General features: G+C 40.1%; 1 protein-coding gene across 2 annotated transcripts in view; it reads right to left on the bottom strand.

Annotated features, from left to right (window-relative positions):
- The window catches only part of bcas3 (BCAS3 microtubule associated cell migration factor), a 360,714-nt gene that overhangs the window by 17,113 nt on the left and 316,502 nt on the right, over positions 1–27,099 (bottom strand). For both annotated transcript variants that reach the window (XM_079166673.1, XM_079166674.1), the window contains one exon: positions 17,401–17,577. In XM_079166673.1, coding sequence (XP_079022799.1) covers positions 17,401–17,577 — 177 coding nt within the window. The remainder of the gene's footprint in view (positions 1–17,400; positions 17,578–27,099) is intronic.

Here is a 27,099-nt window from a genome sequence, read left to right as displayed (position 1 = left end):
CAAGGATGTAGAGACACACACACACACACACACACACACACACACACACACACACACACACACACACACACACACACACACACACACACACACACACACACACACACACAGGGTTTGACATGAACACTTGCCAAATGCGCTGATGTTGCGTCAGTACAGATTCTGGATTAGTCATGTACAGGACAATGACAGAAAGTCCATGCATAAAGGTTTTTGTTTTTAAATAGGTTTGTAGAGATATGTTCACAATAAGCTCTGAATAAATATATAGAAGTAAAATTGCATAATTGGGAAAGTGGTAGGCGATCGCACCCGCGATGTAGGAAGCTCTTGTCCTCTCTCAAATTATTGCCAGTCTGCGCCAGAAGATCATCGTGCTCGTCATTAGGATGATTTCAGCTCATTTCTGTATTACTGAATTACACATCCTTGTATCGCTATTACTTGCATTTGAGTGACGTGGAGTGGAAAAGAGAGATTACATTATCTGTATAGTATCAAGATGAAGCAGACATATGCTCTAATTGTTTTTCACGTGTTATAATCATTGCTGAGCTTTTATTTTGGACACGTGGCTGCACATATCCTCAATGTATTCTTATCGTGATATCAGTCTGTATGAGAATAATCAAAGCATAATATCATTGCTTCTTTTTCATTCTCTGCCTATGGTTCAGCCAGTCTAGGTCTGATTTCATTGAAACACTTAGTTTGCAGAGAGTTGGGCTTTAACTTAAAATCAATGCTGCCCACCTTCCTCTCGGAAAAGAGAGGATATGATGGAGAGGATTGTATTGAAAAGCCTCAGAGGGGTAGCAGCCTGTAAAACGTGCTAATGTGTGGAAAAGGTCTCATCCTGCTTCACACTAGAAAGGCAAAGCCAATGTCGAGTAAGAGCTGTTGGGAATTTTCGACCACAATAGAGCCGTTAATGCACTTCAAAGAACTGGATACGGTCAGGTATCAGTGGAGGTAATGTCTCATACAGATATGAAGATTAAAAGGCCTATTGTTTTTTTAATATATATATCTACATCTATATATATAGATGTATATATATCTTTATATACTTTGTAGAGTATATTATAGCATTACTGGTAGTCTACATAAATGAGGGATTTTAGTGTGGCTGTCTGGCACTAGAGGTGAGTAGAAAAAAATGATGTTCAATTGAAGAATGGCTAATTATTGTTTAATTAATTAACCAAAAAATTACAATGAAACAGAAGAGGAACGAGAAGTCCTGGAAAATGAACAAAAAACTGAAATAACACAGACTCAAAGCAAGCTGTTATACCAACAACAGCGCTCCCACAGTCATGTTCGAGATGAGCCAGGCCTGGGCAGATTCCATCACAGGCGTTCGCTGCACAATGCATGCTGGTTACAATATTGTCTGACTTGATCCCGACTTGGTGTTCGAAAATGACTAGACTGAGAAAACGAGTGGGTTGTAATCGCCTGATCAAAAGGCTGACTGGCTCTTACTTTTGACAACAAACACCACATTTAGCAGAAAATACGAAATTACGGGTTTAATCTGTAAACCGATTTTGAAAATAATAAAAATAACAATAATAAAGATTATTTATGTAGCATTTATTCAAACGAGCAGCAATTGCAAAGTGCACTACAAGGCAGACATAAAGAAAATAACTGACATCATCTAATACCAGATACACACACACTTCCACATATACAATTACAAATAAATCCCAAACTACAGGATATAAATATTTGTGTGACTTTCTGTATATTCTCTGAAGACTGCTGGAAACTGTTTGACTTGACTGCAGCATTTTGTCACCGCCCTCTTGCCTAGTCTCCTCCACTTTGTAGGCGAGCCAAAGATGCTCTATAACAATGATGACACATTACAAGCGCCGCCAATGGTTTGAAATGGTTACTGACATATTTAGCATTATGAGAATTAGGTAGCTAACGGTAGTTGCTGAGACAGAAAGAGATCTCGATAAAAGAAATGCCATTTAGTCGATGGTGGATGTTTGTACCAAATTTGAAGAATTTCCTTTAATGTGTTCCTGAGATATCGCGTTCACAAGAATGGACGGACAACTTCAAAAAGTTATGATACGATATGATAAATGATAAAATCAACTAATTGATGGCTCAACCCTGTCCTTAAGTAGGCACAGGTGTCCTGGCTGAACAGTGATTGCTGTAGGAAATGTAGGGAATCTGGACATGTACAGAATGCCCAAAATATTGTCCATTGCTCTTTGATTGGCCGTTGCTCTTTAGGTTCCGAGGTTGTTAAAATCCAGCCCACTGCCCAATGTGCTAACGTTCATCCTGCTATCTTCTCCTCTTCGTTTATCTCCAACCCATTTCTTAGAAGGAGGACATGTCCTTGGTTGGACATTCTGTTGACAGGAAGTTCCAGTGTTGTGGAAAGCTGGCCTGGCTCAGCTCAGCTCGGCTGCCTCTCCATTATGTATCTCATCACTTATTCATGCAACCATATTTTATTGATATACACACACCCGCATGCAGGGTCATGTTAGGAGAGATAGTGTGTGTCTGATATATGTGTATACATGAGAGTCAGTATGACAGGGTGTGAGAGGAGTGTGTGTATACATGTGTGTATGCAGCCCCAAAACACATTATCTGTTTAACGTGTGACCTAGTGTGTGAATACAAACACTGTAAGTGTTGACCGAGTTTGCTGCCATCTAATAAGTGATCTATGTTCCAGTATTTGCAATCTGTCTCTGATATGATAGATGTGATGCAGTTTGCTGGATTACAAAGTTGCTGTAAAACTGATGAATAGAACCACTTCACAAAAATCTGTTTCCCCCCCAAAAAATGTTTCCCTCTAATCTCACAGTAGGGAGGAAATCTCATCTCCTTTGCATTATGTGTACAGATAGCAGTACTAACTTTGGGTGGTTTGATGTCACTCATTAAAGATAATTCAAATAATCTTTTTTGGCCCTTTTGATTAAAATGTTTTCAATGCTGTAAAGAGCTTCTCAAGCCTCTAGAGTTTTTCTTTTAAAACAAAAGTACATTCGTCTCCGCATGTGCCTGGAGTGACCACTCATGATCGGATCTCACTTCCTTTCTCTACATGCAAATAAACACGTACTTCATTACTGACTGCCCAGAACCGGCGGGAGACAGCAGTTCACCTCCTGAGCCAAGTCTGGCTGAAATTAAAAGAAGAAGAAGAAAGCAAAACAATAGCGACTGGGTCTATTCCCTGCCATGTTCCAATCCAGGCAAACCAAAAAAAGATGTTTGACATACGGGTAATATATCTTTATGGGTGTCAATATGAATACGAATGAGTACACACGATATGGCCTAAGACACATTCACGTACACACTACTCAAAGAATGTGGCCACATGCGGCCCAGACCACCTCCGAATGTGGTCTAAGTGATCGGATCTCAACACGTCCTCAATGCATCTTGGGTGCATTCACACCTTTACTTACTTACTTACTAATCTTACTTGAAATTAGATCACACAAGATGCATGTTAATGCCAGGTGTGAACAGGGCCTTACACAACCTGCAATATGTTATCTTTGGCTTATCTTACACTGAAGAATCCAATAGAGGTCAGAGTGCTTGAAATTAAGTCATACAGCATTCCATTCCACCACGTCTAAAGGCAAACGTTTTTATACCTGCACTGAAGAGCCACGCTCAAAGCGGGAGAGAAAAGCCTGTCATAGTTTCTCTGCATCCTCCCTGGATCTTTAAGAATGACTTTTGCATGTCTTTGTAGTCTCAACGCAACGCCGCATATTTATGGAAAGTCTCCCTTTATCTTTATCATTCATGGTGTTGCACTTAGTTGTATACACAAAAAAATGATGGAAGTAGTTGTGTGTGGTATGAAGAAAGACTTTGACAGTGCAGATTGCTGATTCTTTCAGAAAGTAAAAGCTGGAGTCAGAATGAAGGACATGTGGACCTCACTCTATTTTATCGCACTGTCTAAGTGCAGACTGTATCGAGAGTACCTGCAGAAGTTGATAATCTTGAAGACTGCACAAGACACAAGACGTTGTACTGACAAATTGCTGGACCAAGATACAGTATTATCAGCTGGGATCCGGAGAAGGATAAGCGGTTACGAATAATGGATGGATGGAAGATACAGTTTTATTCTGCTCTCACCAAAAAACGTAAATCTTTGTCAAAAGTGAAACCACTGGTTCAGCCAAAAGTAAGGTTATTTAACATTGGTTCTCCAAAAGTGCGTCAGCAAGAGCTGACTCGAGTGATAGATTGGCCATGTATTATAACTGGCTCAACTGTTTCAACTCAGCTGCTCCTGGGTCAAACAGAATCTCTTGCTTCTTATTCACATTTAAAAACCATTGCTTAGCATCATACTAGTGCAGTTGTTAGTTTACAATATATAATGTACAAGATCACAGAGTGTGTTCTGTAACTTTACACCACATAGTCCAAAGTCCAAACCACTCAAGCATCACATAATGGATGTCTCTAGTATCAGCTGGAGCGACAGTTTGGAGAAAATGGCCTGGATGCAGTTTGAGTGACGGGTCACAGATCAAGGCGAGTTACTTGCTCCAGTCAGCAGAGCGCCAGAAGCAGCAGCGACAAGTGTTTTGCTGCGTGCGCCGGTGGTGAAGCAGATTGGGTGAAGTTGATCGCCCTCAGCCAGAGACCATTTCTGATACTCAACACAAAGTGTGTCTCCGGCCCTCTTGTTGTCCGACCGAGCCAAAACAGACACGGGAACAGGGCTTTAAAAAGCGCTTCCTTCCACTCTCACATCTCTCTCTTTTTCTTTCTCGCCATAATTCTCTATCTCTTTCTGCTCTTACTTGCCCTCCATTTCTCTGAACCCTTACAGCCCCTTGTGTGTGTGTCTATGTGTGTGTGTCTCCCTTGAGCGAGCTGTTAAGTGCAGTCTCCAAAAAACTCCACAAAAGCCCATTTGCAGTCAGCTAGAGCGCCATACACACAAGCGCATAGTGACACTAACACGCATAGACACATATACACACACACACTCTCTCACACACGCACACTTTTCACACTTCCCTCTGGGCAAACAAGGCAGAGTGGCAGAGGCGAGGCTGGGATAAATGATACAATGATATCCAGGCCTGACTTGTCAGTGGAGTTGAGAGAGAGGATGAGGAGGAGGAGGATGAAGAGGGGGAGGGGCGAGCGGTGGCATCTCTGAATACAGGAATTATTCTTCATCGTCTCACACTGTCGCCGCATGTTACGCTCAAACTCTCGCCTGGCAACGTGGGGAGAGGGAGAGAGAGAGAGAGAGAGAGAGGTTGGGAGGAGGGCAGCGCTGAAGGGCAGATATAATGACCACACTCTGCTTTCACACTCGTCGTCTCTTCTCTCAGCACCATACTCTCTGGCCCCAGCCAGCCTCACATTCCCTTTTCTGTTCTTTCACTCAGTCCCTGACGTCCCGTCCCCCCCCCCCCCCCCCCCCCCCCTCTCCCCCCCTCCCCCCTCCTCCCTGCGTTTGTTCTTTCTGTCTGTCACGGCAGCGCTGAGTAGCTTTCAGGGAGAGAGTGTACTCATTTGCTCTCTCTCTCGCTTTCTTCTCTCTCTTTGGTTAAAGCGAGGGGACAACATGGCCCTCTGGGCATGTCACAAAATGATTAACTAATACTTTTGAGTTAGTCAAGTATCCAAATAGTGTATGTGTGTGTGTGTGTGTGTGTGTGTGTGTGTGTGTGTGTGTGTGTGTGTGTTTGGTCCATAGCGTGAGTTCTTCAGTCTGTACATTAGGCCGGCTATTGAGATCATAGTCACAATTATGCTGTGTACAATATACATGCAGCTGTACATACATGGAAGCTGGTAGCCTAAAGACCGGCCATTACCACTCCAACGTTAGACTGGGAAAGACTTCAATGGATGGCTGCAGTCACATTTTGAGAAGGCATGTCTGATTCATTATTTATCCAGCCAGCTTTCTGGACATACTGAAAGGACTTTGAGTTCATGACAAATCAGACTGTCATGTTGAAAACCTAAACTATTAAGTTCAGTTTGCTTGGGGAAACCAAAAGCAGACACGTGCAGCTCTCCGATGTCTTTTCCTTGCCTTCCACTGGCTAGCATTTCCCACTGATGTGCTGTAAATTCATCTCTACCGGTGGCTGTTAGACCACAGCAGGTCAGTGACCGTATGATGGATGTGTAGGGGAGGCAAAGTGAAAAGTGATTATAAACATCTTAAATCTTGAAATTTATGACCAGTGGGCAAAATACTTTCCCTGCATAGCTAATCCCTAACACTACAGCCTGCCAAAAAACTTGCCAGTGCGGACAATTAACAATTCATGTGTCGCGAATTTGATCGTCAAAGTTCAACCGAGTTGCAAATGCAAAAGATTCACACAGATCCGCTGATCTGGGCAGTTCCACTGAAATGACCCGATCTCACTATGATGTTTAGCGGGTGTGATGGCGCCATAAAGTTAATATAAAATGCAGACATTAAGTGTTAAACCTGACCTTTGCTTAACTGACCGGACCTGTCCAGACAGAATGCGTATCATTGGCATATCTACGAAATAATAAATAAAAGCTGGTGCTGGATATCTGGTCTGATTCCAAATCTTGTTTGCTTATACTTTAAGTTATAGTACCTGATCTAAATCATCATTTTGCCAATTTCTGACTTTATATTTTTCAAAAGTTGCGTACGTTCTTTCACAAGTACAGTTACTTACACCAACAAAACATTTTACAACTTTGACTTCCTGAAAAGAGTTTTATAGAAAAACATGTTCATGTTAGTTGAAGTATGATTTTATGACATTTGTCCCAAAACTTGAATATCATATCATAACTTGAAGCAAACAAAATGTAAGAACACTACGCCCTATTGAAAATCACAACTATTTGGTGGCACATTATAGACACTAAACTTCAACAACAGGCTCCCAGATATGCTTCTTCTCAGAGACACTTGTCTTCAGTGGTTTGCATGCTTACAGTATGTTATGAACTTCAGCAAGACAATCTGCAAGTCAGCCAGCAAGACACTGCAACAAACTAAACAAGTGTTCAAGGCTTGTATGCATGTTGTTCTTGTTTGTATGTGGTGGCATGAGGATGTGTGTATGTGTAGAATTGAAGCCAGCACATGTCTGTACTGATTTATAGGAAAAGAAGGACCTGCAAGCCTGCACACCACCCCCATCCCTGAACCCTTCTCTATGTTGTTGCTCTTATGATGGGTATCAGTGTACTAAAACAAGGCTGAATAGCAGAGAAACCAGTCAGTCGGCAGGATGGATAATAGCCTGGCTTTGTGTGAATGGAGTACGCAGCAAATTCAAATACAGGAAGTATTGTACCAGCATTAAATCACACAGCTGTCGGAACAGGCGTGCAGTCTAGGTTCCATGTTTCCTTAATAGACCAATTAATGATGTTTTCTATGGAATGATTTATATAATAGCAAAACTTAAAAAGGCTATTCATTTTTATACAATAGGGAAAGAAATTACCTGTTTTTTTCCCCCTGTGCAGCTCGTTTGCATGGCTTCATTGTGAAGAGACAAAAGAAGCATATTGACACCATGCTTGAAGCAAACCACCACTACCCTATTGTAAGAATGCCTGAATGGTCATGTTATCTATGATCGGAATACATCTGCTCGGCTAAATATAAAATATATATATATTTTTGCTAAATATTGAATTAATATATCATTTTATGAACACATTATCAGTTGAAGTTTAGCCATCTTTAAACAATACGAGTGGCTATCCGTAGCTGAGTATGTTATCAAATTGATTGATTTTGATCTTTGGTCTGTGGGTGACTGACAATACTTACAGCACATTGGCGCAGAGAACTCTAGGTCACATTAAAGGCAAATTCCCCTGAGAAACTCTTACACCAATAGAACTATGTCATGTTCAGTGTATTCCAGCAATTATTTTGCCATGCTGTGCTGCAATTTACCACAAAAGTGTTCCATCTTTACATCACCTTTTGCCTCTGTTAGTGATTTTCAACTTTTTTTCACTGAATGTGTTGGATAATCCCTAGACATTGATATAAACGTGTTCCTTTTACCTGGGACAAGAATATACATTTAACGAATGTAACTTTATGTAAGTCATTTCGATTGGCTGGAGAGTGGGCGTTATTCTCAAACCACATGGTTCTGACCTAGTCAACACGAGTATGAAAACAGTCACTGGAAGATTATTATGCTATGGTTTTTCCTGCTTGTTGAAGAAGTTGACTAATGATGAAAAGTCTGAATTTATAGGATGTATTTCCCTAAAATATGAAAATAAAAGGCGTAGTTTTTGCTGTTAAGTGACCGTGGTACTGTACAACAGGGATACTTCAGTCTGCCCCATGTTGTTAGGAAAAATAACGCCCTTTGCCTGCGACTGGAGTGTGATTAGTCTGTGCCATACATTATTTTTCAATAACACAGTGGGTGTCATGGTGGGTGTGAGGCCCCGTTATGCATGGTCTGGGATTTAGTACGGTGCACATAGCTATTCTGGCATGAGTTCAATTGTATGGCCACATTTTATATAAATACAGTCGGACCCTCCACTCATATGTGCTTTGTGTGATCTAGATGGTCAAAACACCAGCATTATGCACACCTTAAACAGTATGAAGCACAGCTTTAACAGCAGTATCTACACCTGAGACAACGTTACAAATACAGTGATGTTCAACCAGCAGCATCATGCATGTTGAATGAACAGGCCCCTTGAGGTATGCGGCACTGTACCTTTCACACTCCACAAGCAGAGCCTGGGAAATCACCTACAAGTCCATGTCATATGCCAATAGAATAGTCTCTTCCCATAAATGTCCAAAGCAGACTTTTTGTGTGTGAAGGTTCCTACTACTGTGATTGAGAACAGGTAGACATAGGACTTTCCCTACATGGGTGTATTCCCACCACTCTGACTAGAAATGATGACGCCGTTGACCTTCTGGAAGAAATGATGACAGAAGAAGTTTTCAAATCAGTCACAGGCTTAGAATATATGGACATAAATCATCCAGCTTGTTTTGAAGACATGCCCCAAATCTGGAAATTCAACAGAAAAACAGTAAAGTAGATGACCCAATTACTGCCCATAGGAACTAATAACTAAAGCAATTATGGTACTTTAGAAATGAGTAACAGTAATGAGTAATGTATTGCATTTTTCCAGTCAGGAGCCCAACACTGGTTAGATGCATACGGTAGATTACAGGCTCTTAGCAGAGTCCAGTGGCATTAAAACATTAAGGCACTATATCTGATAGGTTGTTCTAATATACAGTGCACATTCATCAAATGGAAAAAGAACACTTGGTCCAAATGGAAAAATAGCATGCTACTAAAGCACAATGCCGTTTAGTGTAATATTGATTAGCAAATGGGGTAAGGGAGATAAGCAACATCATGTCGCCTCTTTAATAATAGGTGCTCACATATGTTCACAATGTATGTTAATACACACAGATCTGTGTTAGAGGGGGACACCCTCAATCTACACCAAGACATTACATCAATACATTTTTATGATCTCAAACTTTCTTTATCCTTTATACACACACACACAGCAGCAGCATATGGCAGCAGAGCTAATGTTTTCTGAAGTGATAACATCAGAAGTGAAGTGGAACCCTCCCAAAGCCGACATACAGTATGTCACCCAGCCAGAAGCCTACAGTCAAGCTTCCAACAGCAAATGACCAATTATTGAGTCAGGGTGCCTGTTTGGCCCACCGCCTGCTATCTCACAAACACAAGAACAGTTTAGGTAGTACAGGTCAGTCAAGGGAATACACACACACACACACACACACACATACACACACACACACACACACACACACACACACACACACACACACACACACACACACACACACACACACACACACACACAGTCATTCACAAGGTGGGATGAGCAGACCCATGCACACACAGTCACACATTCACAGAAGAATGGCTAGATTCAGTAAATATTATTCGACCATATGTAGATATTAGGTAGTTGATAGAAACACATATCCATCAACACATGCGTGCGCACAAACTCAAGTAATTGCAAACACGTGTACATACACACACAAGTAAATGTCCTTTCAACACATGTATGTGAAGCTAATACCATACAGGGCCACACATACATTGACACACTTGTATTTACATACACACACAGGCTTACATTTGCACATACAACTGAAATATAAACACATGCAATGGGTACACAGATGTATGCATCTGCACATACTTACACATGGGTGTACTGTACTTTATGAATACTGCAAAATGGACTTAATAAAACCAACCGCACACACACACACACACACACACACACACACACACACACACACACACAGAGGAATGCTCTCAACCTCTTGGTGCTGATAAGGCTCCCCTAAATGTTTGTCTTGAGTCGAGCGTTGAGAGAGCCAGCTGAGTTCTGTGCTGTTCAGACAGTCTTACTATTATTCCTATTATTGTTATTAATATTACTCCCAGTTTCTTTGAGCTTGGATCCAACATACAGAGCTGGTTATGACCCAGTGGCTGTGGGTGGTCCCCAGCACCCTTAACTCATCAATCAACCAAACTAAACCCAACACAATCACTGCTCAGTACATGAAGAACAAACGGAGCGCTGTTGGCACCATGACTAAAGGATATTTCACCTGAATAATGATCCAGTTTCACTATGAGTAGTGAAGATACTGTGAGTCATAGATTGTTGGCTCATATCAGCACATTATTAAGACATTTGTAATGCTACCTGAAATCTAATTTGGAGTAAGAGTCATGTAAGAACCAAAGTAAAGAGCTCATAAATATCCTGTTCTTAATAAAACACAGCTTGTGAAAATAAAACAATAATAGATGAATATATAAAAGTACGACAGAAAATTACATTTCAAGAACCATTAAGTTCTGTTTTGTTCAAGTTGATGGGAAAAGGAACCGTTTTCTGGATCAACAGATATTAAAGGCAGCAAAAAGAAAGCCTTCAGAAAGGGTGCTTGCGGATTCTGTCCAGATAGAAACACTTCATCTTCTACCAGATTTGTTAACAGTAAATTAAATGAACACATGGGATTTCATTTACCTACCCAAAGGAAAAAGTTCACGGTATACAGACTTAAAATAAAAATAACAGGACCAACTGTGATAACCACACAACAGCCTCAAACAGCCTATGAAGTTCAATCATTAGCATTTATCTGTTTTGGGGGAATTAAAGCAATTCAATTGGCTGCTTGTCCACCTCACAGCATTACAAATGAATACATGTACAGTAAAACTAAATATTGTACTGTATATTGCTATTTTTATTTGTATATCGCTAAGTTTTGTATATTGCTATCTTATTGCTATTGTATAGCTTTTTGAGCACACTATCTTCTCTTTTCAAAGCTTCTGCAACAGTGAAATGTCCCACTGGGATTAATAAGGAAGTATCGGTCTGTCTGTCTAAAGAACACTATATTTACATATGCCTTTGATCTATTTATTTATTTTTATAGACAATACATCCACAGCACTAACTATATTACTTTGTGGAAAACGTTCATAAAACAACCCATGAGCCCATTTAGTAATGGGCTGTTGGTCTAATGTAGACAGCACTGAGTCACAGGTACAAAGTGGAAACGCTAAGACCGACAAATCTCTGTTTAGCTGTTCTCTGTGGCTGATTAATATGACACCAAAGGGATTCAACTTGTTATGGAGCGGATCGCATTTCCTGTTGTAAACAAATGGTGTCTGGTGTCTCTTTCCTTGGGAAACTCCTCTGATGCACAGTGAATGACACCACTGTAAGCACTCAGCACCAAAGATGGAGATACAATAAAGATAGCCTACCACTTCAAAAAATGTGTATATTGTGAAATGACAGTACACATTAAACGGACATAGAAAGTGTCATTGTTCCTCAGCTGGAGCCGCTCTCAGCTGAGACACACCAGGTCGTGTTGAGCAGTGGTCCACTCACCATATGGCTTCAATGGAATTTATGTTGGACAGGCACCAATAAGACAAATCTAGTTAGCAACATTATATCATTGGGGCCCAAATCTAATTTCAGCCTCAGTGTGTTTTAGTCGTCAGTGTTTCTCTCTCACTCTCTCTCCCCTCCTCTCCTACGTGTTCTGTTCTCTTCCTCCCTCCGTCCAGCCGTCCATCGCTCTATGTGAGTGTCACCTGCCCTCCGAGCTGGCGACGCTGGGTCTCGGCCTTAGCGTGAGAGCCCCATTACCCTGACTGGAGGCTTTGTTTTCCCTGTGAATCTGCGAAAGAGTGTCTCTGTGTGTGTGTGTGTGTGTGTGTGTGTGTGTGTGTGTGTGTGTGTGTGTGTGTGCTGGAGGAGAATGTCAGAGAGACGGTGATTTGTTACATCAGTGAGCATTCCAGCTCCGAGATCCTCTGAGCAGAAACATAGAGAGGGGGTAAAATGTCTTGTTTGTTGCTGTTTCCATCCAAATCTTTTTTTGTAAATGATCATACTGCAAATTGTTTATGTGGATGAAAAAAAACGGTGATAAATAGCAGTGGAATTGCATAAATAATGACATAGAGTCAGTTAAAACTGATTGTATATAAAGGTTTGAAAGGTTTGCGGAGAATTCACTCATCAGTCGCTCGGAAACATTTGACAGAGAAATAGATGAGGGGAATGTGTGTATAGGTGAGGTAAGAGTGTGTGTGGCATCCATGTGTGTGTCTGCAACCAGGTTCAAGGTTAGCAGCTCCTTTGTGCTGTGTGTGTCTAAGCGCCGAGGACACAGCTCCCAGCAAATGGAGACACTGAGCAAGATACCATCTGCCTTTGCCCATTTAAGTCTCACGCCAAGACACACACACATGAACACACACATTCATAGACGCTTTAAACACACCATATACAGTTCAATTCACAACAGAAACATTTGAAAGTGTACATACAGCAACTTGTCTCACTTTAATCCAGGGAGGAGCGTACCATGTGTGGATCATATGTGGATGGGATGCCATGTCCGACTGTTGCTTTGTTCCAATAGAAAGTCACAGGAAATATGAAGTCTTCAACATTATTTGTAACAAATACCATGATGAATTAAATATAAATGAATGCAATGCGTTGAGCACACATGGAAGTGTGCTTCATTTGGATGGAGATGACTCAGGGGGTCGATGAGGTTGGCGCTTCTTACATGGCGTGTCCTAGTGTCCTTGATATGGCATGACAGCATGCAGAAATATTTTTTTAAAACTATGTTTTTTTTAATGTATTATCCTTTTTACTATTCTCCCATGATAATGTATTTTATGAACATGTTTGTCATCAAACTGCTACCAGTTTGGCACTAATAGCCTACAACATCATTTGAGAAACACAGTGAAACCAGAGCCAAGCTGTGAGCTGCCTCTTGGCACAACTGAAGTTACTGTATTTGTAAACAGCACGATCTTATTTAAGGATATAGCTTAATAATAATTTGAACTAGTGAACTATATTGTATATACAGTACTGTATCATAACGTTTTCAATGAAACACAGTACAGTCATTTAATTTGCACAGTGCTGTAATTTGAAGTGTTTGATTGAAACAGCTGTATGCATTTTGAAATTCAGTAAATATTGAAGCTGTCTGTTTCATTATTTTACATTCATGTACTAAATACACAAATATCAATTAGATGGAAATGTACATGAAATACAAAGAAAAAGAAAAAGAAATTGATTATAATAATCATTATAGCGATCAATTAGACCTCAGCAGATTTGACGTATCAGACGTACAGTATCCACTCACACACATCAGGATACATTCAACTTCCCTTGCTGTTCAATTCTTTCAGACAGTTGATTTATTTGAGATTATCATTCTCTCTATTATTATTTTTTGGATACTATTTACAATATGTTAGTGTTCGGACCTTTTTTTTTGTTATTTCATGTTATAATGAATTCCTTCTACTTACTTCTGCTGCTATGACACTTTAATGTCTTATTTCATCATATCTATATTTATAATTTTTTTTCTCCTGAAAGTGATTTTGTTCTTTTAAAAAAGCAGTTTGAACATGAACTGGTTTGGATTTTGTCAATATAAAGATTTTTTTTTGTTGGTCCAGGAATTTCTACATTTGTCTCTGAGATGTTTGCCTCCACCTTGATGGCAAATCATTTAATCTACTAAAAGCATAAAAAAAATACATAAAAAAACAAACAAACAGCAACCTCTCTGTCCAGGATCAGTGTCCCTCTTACTGTCAATAATCTGTAACACCCTGAACAGAAACAACGTTCATTTCAACATGTCTTTGATAGATAGTGGTTCCAATGAGACGTGCTGAGTCGGGAAATCTTTAAATCTGGTCTAATAAAATCAAAACAACTGTATCTGCATGGCTGGATACCACTAAGAGAGGAAATACAGTATGTTTCTTAAGCTCTTCCTGTAGAACCAGTATTCATACAGATTAGTTCTCTATTAAATAGATAATTAAACAAACTGTATCCATCCGTCATGCTGTAACCATGGCCGTACGTAGAGTTTTAGAAATACTGAGGTCCAAAAACAGAGTTTACTAGGGGTGGTTTGGGGCATGTACCCCTAATCCCTGATGTTAATATACACACTTTAAGACGTTTGGATACCAACAGCTTTAAACCACAGTAACATGTTAGTGGGCAGTAATATATGTATATCAATGTTACAATGAATGATCCATACTACAATCCAGAAATACAGAGGAGGTGAAAATGATCATAAAACATAAAAAAATGAATGTTGCCAATTACAACATACAATGTTTAATGAAATGGTGAAGTAAAAGGAAATCCACCCCCCTGTTCTCTCTCACCCTCTATATTCACTGCCTGTCCCTTTCTCTGCGACTCCGGACAAAATGTATTGACATTTTGTTAATCTTTGCATTTGAGTTTGCATCATTTTGGATTGGAATTATTGAAATGTGTCTCATGCAAATGTTTGGCTTACAATAATATATCTATATCTTGCTTTGTTGAACAAAGAGCATATATATATTTCTGTGCTTTGAATTGGTTCTTATCCTATCCTGGGTGCAGTGGACAGTAGCTGCTCTTCCTCTCTCATCTCCATCACCTTCTCTCTTTCTCTTTCTCTTAGTCTGCTTATCTTGTCCCATATCTCTTCCCTTCACAAAGCTGAGCTTTGATTTACAATAGTTTTATTTCTGTGTGTCTCAGTGAGGAAAGTAAACACCATATAGGGGAGAAAGTAACTAACTAACTAGCCAGCATTACATGGAACTACGAGCAGTCCACTAGTAAAACGATCTAGTTATCTGAATCACACTGCACATGGATTCAACTGCATGTCCGGTCACCTCAAGTTATTGACATTGATGTTGAGTAAAGATTTTGTAGTAATGACAAGATCATTCACTTTACCACGTCACCACACAAATATGCACAAAAGCAATGACGGCGACCAGATAAGCAAGGCGGTAATCTTGCCCTTGTACAATAGCTTTGCTGCACCAAAGTCAAGTTATTTTAGTCAGAAAATACCGAGGATATGGCCACGGACAACAGTGACCCAACCAGGTCCTTTATTTTTAAATTAAATTCCAACTGCTGACCATCTATGGCTCTCCTCCTTACAGCAGACACAGGGACATTTCCTATGTTACAGCACAGAAGTGCTGTGCTATTAGATTATCCTAAAGAGACTGAAGCCTCTCTGCCTGTATGGATGAATTGAGGAGCCAACAAGTCCATCACATTCCCTGTGGATGATGTCTTCAGCACAGCTCAAGGCGCAGGAAATATGTGTGTGTGTGTGTGTGTGTAGCACGGCTGTATTTTGATGTAACGTGATCAGTAATGAATTTTGTGCAGGTCAAGATGCGACTTGGGGGAAGAAGAACAAGAGGCGACTGACTACTGGTGTCTGTGAGTCTCTTAAATCTAATGTAATGAAGAAACACAGAGAGGGAGAGAAAGACAGAGAGAGAGAGAGAGGCTACAAATGAGGTTAAGTCCTAAGCTTTGGGGGGGGACTGGACTGACTATGGCTAGGGATGGTTGGGGGGGCGATAGTCGATGCTAAATCCATTAGGGCCTTGTGACCCCCCCAACACACACACACTCCTCTACCCCAACCCCTCCCACCCCACCACACCCTACCCCTTTGGCTGCCTCTATGGAGTTACACTCCACCCCATACCCAACCCCCCCTACACACACTCACTCACTTAAGAAGGGGGGAAAGAGAAAGAGAGCGCACTGCCACTTCCTAAACGAGTTAACCATTTGGACTGTCGGGGCCAACGGCATGTCTGCTGTGCACACATACACACACGCAGGCAGGAAGCATTGAAGTACAGCAAGGCATGTTCAGATATGCCAAAACCTTGCAAAATACACACACACACACACACACACAAACACACACACAACCAGAACGCATTACTAATGGTGAGCTAATCCATCACTGGACCTTGACCTGGCAGCACTGTATACTGGGTAATACCACAGTGAGGAAGTCAGGCTACCTAACAAGACCCTTCGCTGCGCTGCAGACGTTTATAATGGGATTTTAAAGGAATTAAACAAAAACAGTAATCCAGATCACCAATGTGTTTTTTGTGTGTGAAAGGACTCGCTCTACTACAACATCATTCAGTATTACATCACCTTGCACCAAGTGCATAAGCGTTTTAAGGAAATATGTTGCTTTGAAGTAGCACAATTTTAAACATTTATGTTGCAGAAAACATTCTTAGCAACAAGAATATGCAAAGATATTTGAGGGACTCTCAGCGGAGCTTATCTTGACAAGAGATGAGTGTTTTTTGTGTATTTACAGACTGAAAACATATCAAGAACAGTGTGTGAAGACAGAAAACTTGGTTGATTCTTTATCTCATTTATCTCTTTATCATGTTTTTGCTAAATTTGTAGCTGTAGACTGGACAACATTTTAGATCGGATTTACTTTGCAGTATAACTTTTTTGGCATTCGTTTAACAAGAAACAATTCTTCTCCTTTGACCACCTCAGTGCCATCTAGCTCCCTTTCTCAGTTTTTCACAAAACAATTTGGCAAACGCAGTGACGAAAGGTTACCAAAGTAAGATACGTTTAAGAATCAACGTTGACTGTACTTAGTTTGGAAATAACTGAATTAACTTAGAATTTTTGAAGTGGGGTTGGATGAACACTCCCTTGTACTACGAGGTAAAATGACACATTGTTTTTGTCAATGGAGTCTCGGGGCTTTGAAGCGAGCGATAAAACAGCTTCAGTTCCCTGTCAGAAAGGGCTGTCTGACCACAAGATATAGCAGCTGTGAATAGGAGCCTGTTCATGTGAAGTGTTTGTGCGTGTGCATGCATGTTTTGTATTGTCTCGGCTGACCTGTAGCAGATCCTACTATATCCCTGGAGGGGGACTCAGACATGGCATCTGCCAGTCTCTCTCGGAGGCCTTCGTCACTGGCGTCTGCTGAGCCAACGTTGTGTCGCGGTATGCCGAAGCTCTCCGGCCAGCTACCACATACTTCCAGCAAGGTCACACCACGTCCGTCGAAAGGACCTGCATGCAAAAAACAAACACAGGTTTAATTAAGGCTCCGATAGTTACTAAGTAAATCGAGGGATGCAGCAATTGTACCAACTCTGCAATAATAAGCTGATACGTAGGATCAGGATGGGGGCCAATCCACACATCTGGACTGAATCAAATATATGAAGCTTGATCTATTTCTGCTTCTGTAATTGCCAACTTGGATGCAGGCAGTTTTAGCGACGCAATGAGAGCAAACTAAGGTCAAAACCGGTGGAGGAACAAAGTCTTACTTTGTTCCTCTTTATGAAGTACTGTATTTAAATTAGAGGTACTTGTACTTTACTTGAGAATTTCCATTTCATGCAACTTCATTTAAATCTACTCATCTCAGAGACTAACATTGTACTCCACTATATTTATCTGACAGCTATAGTTACTAGTTATTTTTCAGATTACACTTTATCATAACTTTCATGTACAGTGAAAACCAATTATATCCAAATTTGGTGACATTTGTGAGGAACTGAAGGATAAAGTGTTAATTAATGTTTGAGAAAGTTCTTTATCTTAAGATAAATAAACTATTAAAAAAGCAACATGCTTTGTCACAAAGCTGAAAACGGCTGTTTTTCTGAGCTCATGAAAAGTTGAGCTATTAGAGATATGTGATTCTCACAAGATGTGAACACGTGATGCTACAGACACATGATGATCTATGATGATAAAATGTGATACAGTGCTGTAAGTTAAACTATCCCACAGTATTTATAGGAGTTAAAAACATCTACAGAAGTTATATGCAACATACATATTAATGCAGCAGTGATATTTATCCAGAAACATCATATATATATTTCTCCTTAAAACTCACCTACTTAAATCTACTTTTAACCTGTAAAGTCAGTTATGTATGTTTTTCTTTTTTTCTTTTTGTGTTGTTCCTTACTGTTATGATGTCATAGATTTTGTTCTTATTATAAATTATTTTATTGTTTCTGTTTTTACCACGTAAAGTGTCTTTGAGTGCCTTTTAAAGCGCTATATAAATAAAATGTATTATTATTATTCTATATTATAGTAAAAAATCTGAAATACCACAGTACCATACTACAATTCTCACAATATGTAAAAAGATAGTATATAGTGTGAGTAACACATTTTGCATCTTATTTTTGCAGATGTGTCATCTATTGCCTTGCTAATCATAAAATCAGCAGTTGGATCCCGTGCTTCTCTCTGCATCTCGAGGTGACCTTGGGAACCGCAAATTGGTGTATGAATGCACATTAGTCTAGATCCTGATGGGCTGTAGGCACCTTGCATGGCAGCCCATCAGTGTATGAATGGGTGAATGTTGACTTTGGGGTGTAGGAAAACTAGAAATGTACCAAGATATTTAAAAACAGTTTTCCAAACTGGAAATCATGCAACTGGTTTTACTGTAACAATAGATTCACAACAGCACCTCTGGGTTACAGCAGATCAGCTGGTTTAAAGTCACAAACAAACGCACACACACACATAACAAACAACTTGTAAGCACAATCTTCATGCATGTCAAACCAAATCCACACACTGCACATCACCTTAATCTTCTCTCCTTTCTGTCTGCATGATTTCTGCAATCACAGAGATCTTGTGCTTTGGAGCCAGAGAGTCTGCAACCTCCCTCTCTCTCTCTCTCTCTCTCTCTCTCTCTCTCTCTCTTTCCTTCCCTCTCTTTTCTGTGTGTGTGTGTGTGTGTGTGTGTGTGTGTGTGACACACACAGCCAGCAAGGCAGGCAAGCAGGCATGCAATGCTAAAATGTTAGTTACATATTGTAACTCGAGATTCTATGAGCATAGAGGTAGCCCAGCATGCATGCACAGTCGTAAAGATATTTTCGCGCCCTTGGCTGTCTGGCTCCTTTCAAAAAGCTCTTTACACAAGAGATGCGCAAAAAAACTCTCTCTCTCCCCAGCCTTTAATGGCAGGATGAAGCTTTAACTGTTGAGGGGGCCAAATTGCTATCTGCGAATGTTTGAAGGTAGGTTACCACGAGAGGCGTGTGACAAGATGTTGGATCTACACCTCCAGAGTTTCCACTAGAATGACTGTTAGATTCTCTTCTGGAATGTGTGCTAAGAGGCAATGAATTAGAGAACTCTGGGCCAGGGTCAGTCAGAGAACGCATCCACTCCTTGAGGAGGGTGTTCCTGTGTGTTCATGGAGAACCACATTGCTCATTGTGCATTCTGACACCTCAGCTCTGCTGAACCAAACCTGTGGCTGAAATCGTGTGATATTCAGTTTACACTCTTTGTTTGATGGAACCCTGATATTAAGTCTGCTGTGTGACTTTACTCTCCCTAGGGGAACCCCCGATGATGGAACACAGGTTGTTTTTCCAGTACATCACGTCTGTGATGGAGGGTTGGTCAAAGGTTTTGCTGCTTCCGCACCTGACTTAATATCAGAGGAAATTAATAAGGTATTTAAGGAATTTTACATGTCTTTTAGTCATCTGATCATAATTCTACCACTCCCAACATTGATCGTTTTTTGATGGTTTTGAATATACTCTACACAACAAACCGTAGCAATTAAAAGATCATTATTGAAGTACTACATGCTGCTATGACATCCCTACATGTCTAGTGGGGAGAGCCAAGAACCAGATGCTCCATGAGTGTTTGATAAGAAAGTTGGCATAAGCTGGTCCCTACTTCTGGTTAGGTTCACAGATCATATAATTTTGGTTGCCTTCCCCAAACCTCTATCTCTGTCTTGAACAAAAGCAAAGACCCCCTAGCCTGTATCTCTTAGTGGCCTGTAAGTTTGCTTAATGTGGACCGTACATTATTATCAAAACTAATGGCTTTATACCTGGAATCTACTCTTCCATTTATTATTTTACCAGACTGGGTTTATTCAAAATAGGCATTCCTGTTCCAACCTCAGACATCTGTTTAATATTATCTACAACCCCTCTACATCCCACCCAACAACCCATGAAGCTTTGATAATCTTGAAAGCTGAAAAAGCTTTTGACAGAGTAAAATGGTATTACTTCCTACATTTAAGAGAAATGTGGCTTCAGGAGGACTTTTATTTCATGGACTAAGTTGCTATATTCATTATGACAAGCTTCAATTATCACAAATATTATTCACTCTGATTACTTTTGTCTTTACAGATCCACAACACCGAGTTGTCCTTTGAGTCCCCTACTATTTGCCATTGAACCCTTGTCAGCAGCACTACAATCTAACCCCCATGTTATACCTTGTACAAACATATATGGTTTAGAACTGAAGATCTCCTTGTATGCAGATGACCTTCCTTTGTTCATTTCCAACTTGCCTGTTTCTGGTCTGTTTCTGTCAAGTATTAGGATTAGTGCTGGGCAACGATTACAATTTTTAATCGCGATTAATCACATTGTTATGTGCAAAGTTCAATATTGAATTCAAAAGTAGTGTATTGCGCACTTTTATTTTGAAAGTGCTGCTATATGAACAAAAGTGCAATAAGATTTGGTTGGCAAACACTTTAAACAAATCAGGTTCTTTTTAACAGCAGTATTCTTTACACAGTAGCAGTTAAAATACAGTTGTAATGATTCTGATAATAGATATTCAGCCGATGTTCACAAGTTTATCTTCATGTGTGTAATAGATGCAATTTGAAATATACAACTTGAAAACTGCAAACCTATCTACTTCATGTTTTTTTTGATGTTTGTTAAATTCTCAGTAGCGATAACTAAATGATATGCTTATTATACATATTACAAACAAAAAAACTTTAAAAACTCTAAAAATGTTTGGTCAGACACAGATTACCGTAATATGTGTGGTATTTGTTATAAATTTAAAAACACGACAATATGTATTTTAATATTGTCACGTTTGATCCTGTAATGAGATGATCGCGTGCGCGCGTGTGTGTGTTTGTGAGACAGGAGGGACCGATGGTGACGGAGTGTAGGAGGGGTTCCGGATAGGGCGTGTCACCGGGAGGGGGAGGAAAGGGAGAGACGCCACACAAACAGCTGTTCACTGCTCGCTGCCCGGTTCTTGAGTTAAAAATGTCCGCTTAATAATTTAAAAAAAAACTGCGTTAGCACGTGATAATATAATTGTCGCCGTTAAATAATTAATTAATGCGTTAATGCAATAATAACGCGTTAACTTGCCCAGCCCTAATTTGGATATAAAAATAAAACTTCAAATACAAGTAAAACATTTGCTGCATTAAACCATCCTCTACATCCTCTACACACCATCCTCTACATCTAAGGTCGCCCAACATTTAGATTAATGACGGTTGTCTGTCCTTAACCTATAGGTTATCTCTGGCTAATTCGGTAAAATGCAATATTCATTCTCTTTCCATGCATACTAATTTGACTAAAGACCGTGAAAATACATAATTAAAAAGACTAAACACCCAAAAGTCTCATAAGTGACGTCTCTCGCTGAAGCTACAATGCCTCTCTGTTTCATAACCGGAGCAGGTATTTACACAAAAAACAGGTCTCGCTTGTTCTTTCACTTCCCAGCTGATAAAAAGAATGGATATTTGGATAGTATTTGGATAAAATACATCAGGTAAAATAATGTTATATGGTTGGTGTTGGTGACATTTTGCAAGCAGGGAGATGTAGTCCACTGAGTGGTTTCACACAAAACTAAATGTTACTATGACAAACCTACAATAAACTGCAACTTTCTTGACTTGCAAGACTTTCTTTGAAATAGATGTGTAATTCGTTGAACAATTCTTATGGGATCAAAAAATGATTTGTTTCAAACTGTTGAATATTGTACATATTTATTCTGAAATAAGGTCTCATGGGGGACACCGGTGAGGGAAGGACTTTCTATTGGCTAGATCGGTTTAATATTGACCACCTGGAAATCAGCTACACGTCCTTCTCATACCAGCTGGACAAGAAATATCCAATATTTTATCAGATTGAAGAACGTTCAGCTTTCAATTCATGTTTAATAAAAAACATTTCATGACATTTGGGATCCAGTTCTCTAATAAGGCAAAATAATTAAATTCCCTCGTTAACTATATTTTTTGAGATGGTGACGATTGGGTATTTATTGTGATGTGGATGCAGGTCTTAACATGTCTATAACACACTGTCTAATGTGGGGGGGTTGTGTTTTGGTTTTGTGGCTATATTGATTCTGGTTATATATTTCTTTTGTCTTAAATTTGTGGCAGTCATTTGTTGCACAGTTTGAACGAACACTGATTTTCTGTACAATACTGTACAGAAAATCTAAAAGAATCTTGAAAGGACTAGACATTACATTAATGGCCATGTTCAACACGTTATCAAGTGCTTGACCTTTAAACCAATATGATAAATGCTAACAGCATCACTAAACTTGAAAGGAAGCATGATGTATTCTTACTTCATGTAGACATTTTCTTTCTCTCTCTCTTTCTCTCTCTTTTTCTCATACAAGTGGACAAGTGGACCCCCCCCCCCCCCCCCCAACACACACACACACACACACACACACACACACACACACAGGAATGATTCTCTATGGTCTTGTGGGTATCAGAAAAACTCCAGACAGGATGACTTCAAAGGCAAAAGTGAAGACAGGGACAGAAGAGATCCTCTTTTACTGGAAAGACCAGCATTCATGTGTCTTTGTGTGTGTGTGTGTGTGTGTGTGTCTGTGTGTGTGTGTGTGTGTGTGTATCTTGGTGTGCATGCTGGTACAAAACACATGGATGGATGAAGATTGAGGATGACTGGTTAATATGAAGGTAGAGGCAACTAGACAAGACAAATAGGTTGCAATTATTCAGTTTCTGACTCGACTAAAACCTCGGAGATAATTTGAACCATTTGTTACATGGGATTTAAGGTACTGTAGCAAATGATTGAAATCACATTATTGCAAAGAATGCCATGAGGGCGTGATTAGAATGAGCTAAACTCCTATCATTCTACAAGGCTACCCACATACTAAGACTTGTGTGGTTCGCATTGAAAAGGTTGATTTAATGAAATTCTAAACTACGTAGGCATGTCAGACCTCTGCCAAATGGTCAGCTGGAGGTTTTAGCGCGTTGTACATCTATAAGCAATGAGCCACACTTCACTCAGTAACACTAAGCTGTTTTGTCCAGATGGGCCTTTACAGCTGCAAAATTCAATTCAGCCTTAAAAAAGACACACACAGACACACACACACACACACACACACACACACAGCCACCCACTCATAGACACACACAAGCACACACACACACACACACACACACACAGCCACCCACCCACTCACACACACACACAAGCACACACACACACATCCAGTTATCCAGCATTAAATCAACCATCGTGCACAACATAATAACATCATATCACCTCGAAGGCAAAACACAGGGCTGTTGTTTGACACACACACACACACACACACACACACACACACACACACACACACACACACACACACACACACACACACACACACACACACACACACACACACACACACACACACACTAACAGGCTCTCATGGCCAGCTTTGATGGAGGGCCTGCTGGCACTAAAGGGGAATCCTTTGAAAAATCAATCCAACACACACACAGGCTGCTTCTGAAGTGCAGCAAAGTTATCAGGAGGCTAAGCCACTGTGTGTGTGTGATGGTGAGTGTGTGTGTGTTTGTATGCTTTTGGAAGTCGGTCAGTGTTATCACAGCAGGGAGCATGGAGGCCCGTGCAGCCTCTCGCCCCAGCATTAGCACCTGTCACCGGCCTGCAGCGGAGCTGAGATTGGCCAGGCCTCAGGGTACACACACACACATGCACACAAACACACACATGCACACACACACACACACACACACACACACACACACACACACACACACACACACACACACACACACACACACACACACACACACACACACACACACACACACACACACCAAAACATAGACACACAGTAGTCTGCTCCCTGATAACCAGTGAGCCAGGCAGATCAAAGGTTTTGACAGCGGTGGCTTTTCTGGATGATAAGAGCTTGGCAGAAGGTTAGGAAGAGCTTTAGGTTTAGCAGACCAGGCTTTGACCAATATGGGTATTTGAAGGCCGATACTGATACTCGAGACTGGAACTTCAGATCACTGATGGTGTTGATGTTCAGAAGTTTTGGACAAGTTTTATTAGGAAAAGAGTTGACATATTTTTGATCCGCCTTGCAGAAGAGCACAACATTGTGGTCTAGAGATGGCAAAGTTGTATTTTTAAAAGGTGTTTTTGATTGGCATAAATAATGCTTGCAAACATTTTCCTGTATCTGGAGGAACAAAAGAGTAAATGAAGGATACATTTGACATGGTTTCTTTTATTTGTAACAGGTGTTTCAGATGATCTTACACATGCCGTATGCACATTGAAAGATTTTTTGGTCACTGTAATAATTTCTCTTTCCTATTCTGGCTGTGAGGAAACTCCTGAAATCCCAGACTATATTAACGTCAGTATAATACAACAGGGCAGCTACAAATCCCACCTTCATTCAGGTTATAGTGTTCTGCTTTTGACATTTTTGAGAAAGTAGTTTGTGGAGTGTTGATTTGTATTGCATTATAGTGAGGGGTAAATTACCCTGATCATTTTCTTTTACATACATTACTCTTAAAGTACTCAATTTTGCACAGTCTGCTGGAGACAATAACTGCAGATATTTGACAGATATAATGTAGATTGAATTGCATTACAAAATTCATTGAAAGAAGGAATGTCTTCGCAGGCCGTATGGAGAGGAGGAAACATCGCAGTGACCAACATGTCTCACTGTGCATATGAACATGCTTAAAGGCAGACTTGAACAAAGCTGAACCAATCCTACAAGTATAAAAAAAAGTTAGGAAATGTCAATATACTATACGATACTAATATATTGGAGCCGGAGACACCAACAGACTTAACAAACTAGTTAAGAAGGAACAGGTGGTGGAGAGGAGGACACTGAAGAAACTATTATCCATATTGGATAACCAGGACCTCCACCACCTACTGCAGGGACAGAGGAGCACTTTCTCCAACAGACTGATCCAGCTCCGCTGTCACAAGGACAGATACAGGAGAACATTCCTGCCCTCTGCTATCTATCTATCTATCTATCTATCTATCTATCTATCTATCTATCTATCTATCTATCTATCTATCTATCTATCTATCTATCTATCCAAGTTCTTCAGGCTGCAATTTTGTAAATATTCAGTCCATCCCTCGTGCATATGACAGTTCACATATGCTTCCATCTTAACCAGTGAAATCATCTACACAGGCTGCTTAACGTTTCAGTTTCACTCGCACTGTACAAGTGTTACTCCATATTTTTACGTTTCAAGTCTGTTTTAGGCCCCCGACTATACAGTGATTGTGAGTTGAGCTCTGAGCACTGCTAAAACACAAGTGACCTACACTCAATACTGTGCCTGAACGCATCCTGTGTTGACACAGGCAGAAGCTGCAGTTCTGCTAACATGTTGCCTGTGTCGACATTATGTAGCAATCATTTATTACGCTATTACATACTATACAACATTAATAGCACTACATATCCAAACAGCAACAAGCATTCTTACTTTGGTTACATTTCATTGGCATTTTGGAAATGTCACAATGAATGACTGAAATCAACCTCATCTATCCAATGCATTGGTGTGAAAGGGCATCTGTCTTTGGCATCCAAATGTGTTTACTGACTTCTTTTTCTTTTTAATTTCTCTCTTCTTTCGTAATGTTAGGATGTGATGTTGGCAGGAAGAGGACTCAAAACACACGCCCTGGATTGCTGTTTTTCCCTCCATCATGTTAAAACCCGACAGGATTAAAAGCCACTCTCCACCCAGCTGTTAGTCCGTACATACTGGCCCTACTTATCCCTTCAGCCAGTGCTACTTTCCTTAAAGATTTAATCACACTGCGGCGGGTTGTGTGTGTGTTTGTATAACTTTACAACAGGGGCTTAGGATGGCACAGTTGGAAATGAACACACATCTTATGTGCACCTCACAATCGCCTACATACACATACATGCATTAGTGCTTCAATATATTTCTGTGGCAGTTCAATTCGATGATTCACTGAGCTTCTATTTCTTCAATAGAAAACAGTTCCAATGAAAACTGTGTGCAGCTAACTACAAACTAAAAATAAATTTATAAAATAAATAAACTTAATGCCTGATTAATATTCTGTTCACCATATTATCATTATCATGACTTGTTAATTTACTAAGAACAGAGATTTTTCCTTAGAGTTTATGACTTATCGGCATATTGTATTCAGTAGTAAAGAAAATTGAATGTTAGTGCGTATATCCAGGCTTTTGTAAATTTTGGAAACCCGCTGAAAGAAGACAATAGAGTCCTTTACCATTGCTAGTAGAGAGTCTGCCTTTCTGTTTATTTTCTGGTAAGTCGCCTTTGATGTCACCAATGAGCCGGAAAAACAGGGTTACTAAACAGTAGAAAGCAGCATGAGGCCAGCAAAAATGTTACGGTGGATACTT

The sequence above is a fragment of the Pholis gunnellus genome, assembly GCF_910591455.1.
Source record: "Pholis gunnellus genome assembly, chromosome: 9".
Taxonomy (NCBI): Eukaryota; Metazoa; Chordata; class Actinopteri; order Perciformes; family Pholidae; genus Pholis; species Pholis gunnellus.
The sequence above is the reverse complement of the archived record's forward strand: the minus strand, read 5'-3'. Positions and strand labels throughout refer to the sequence as shown.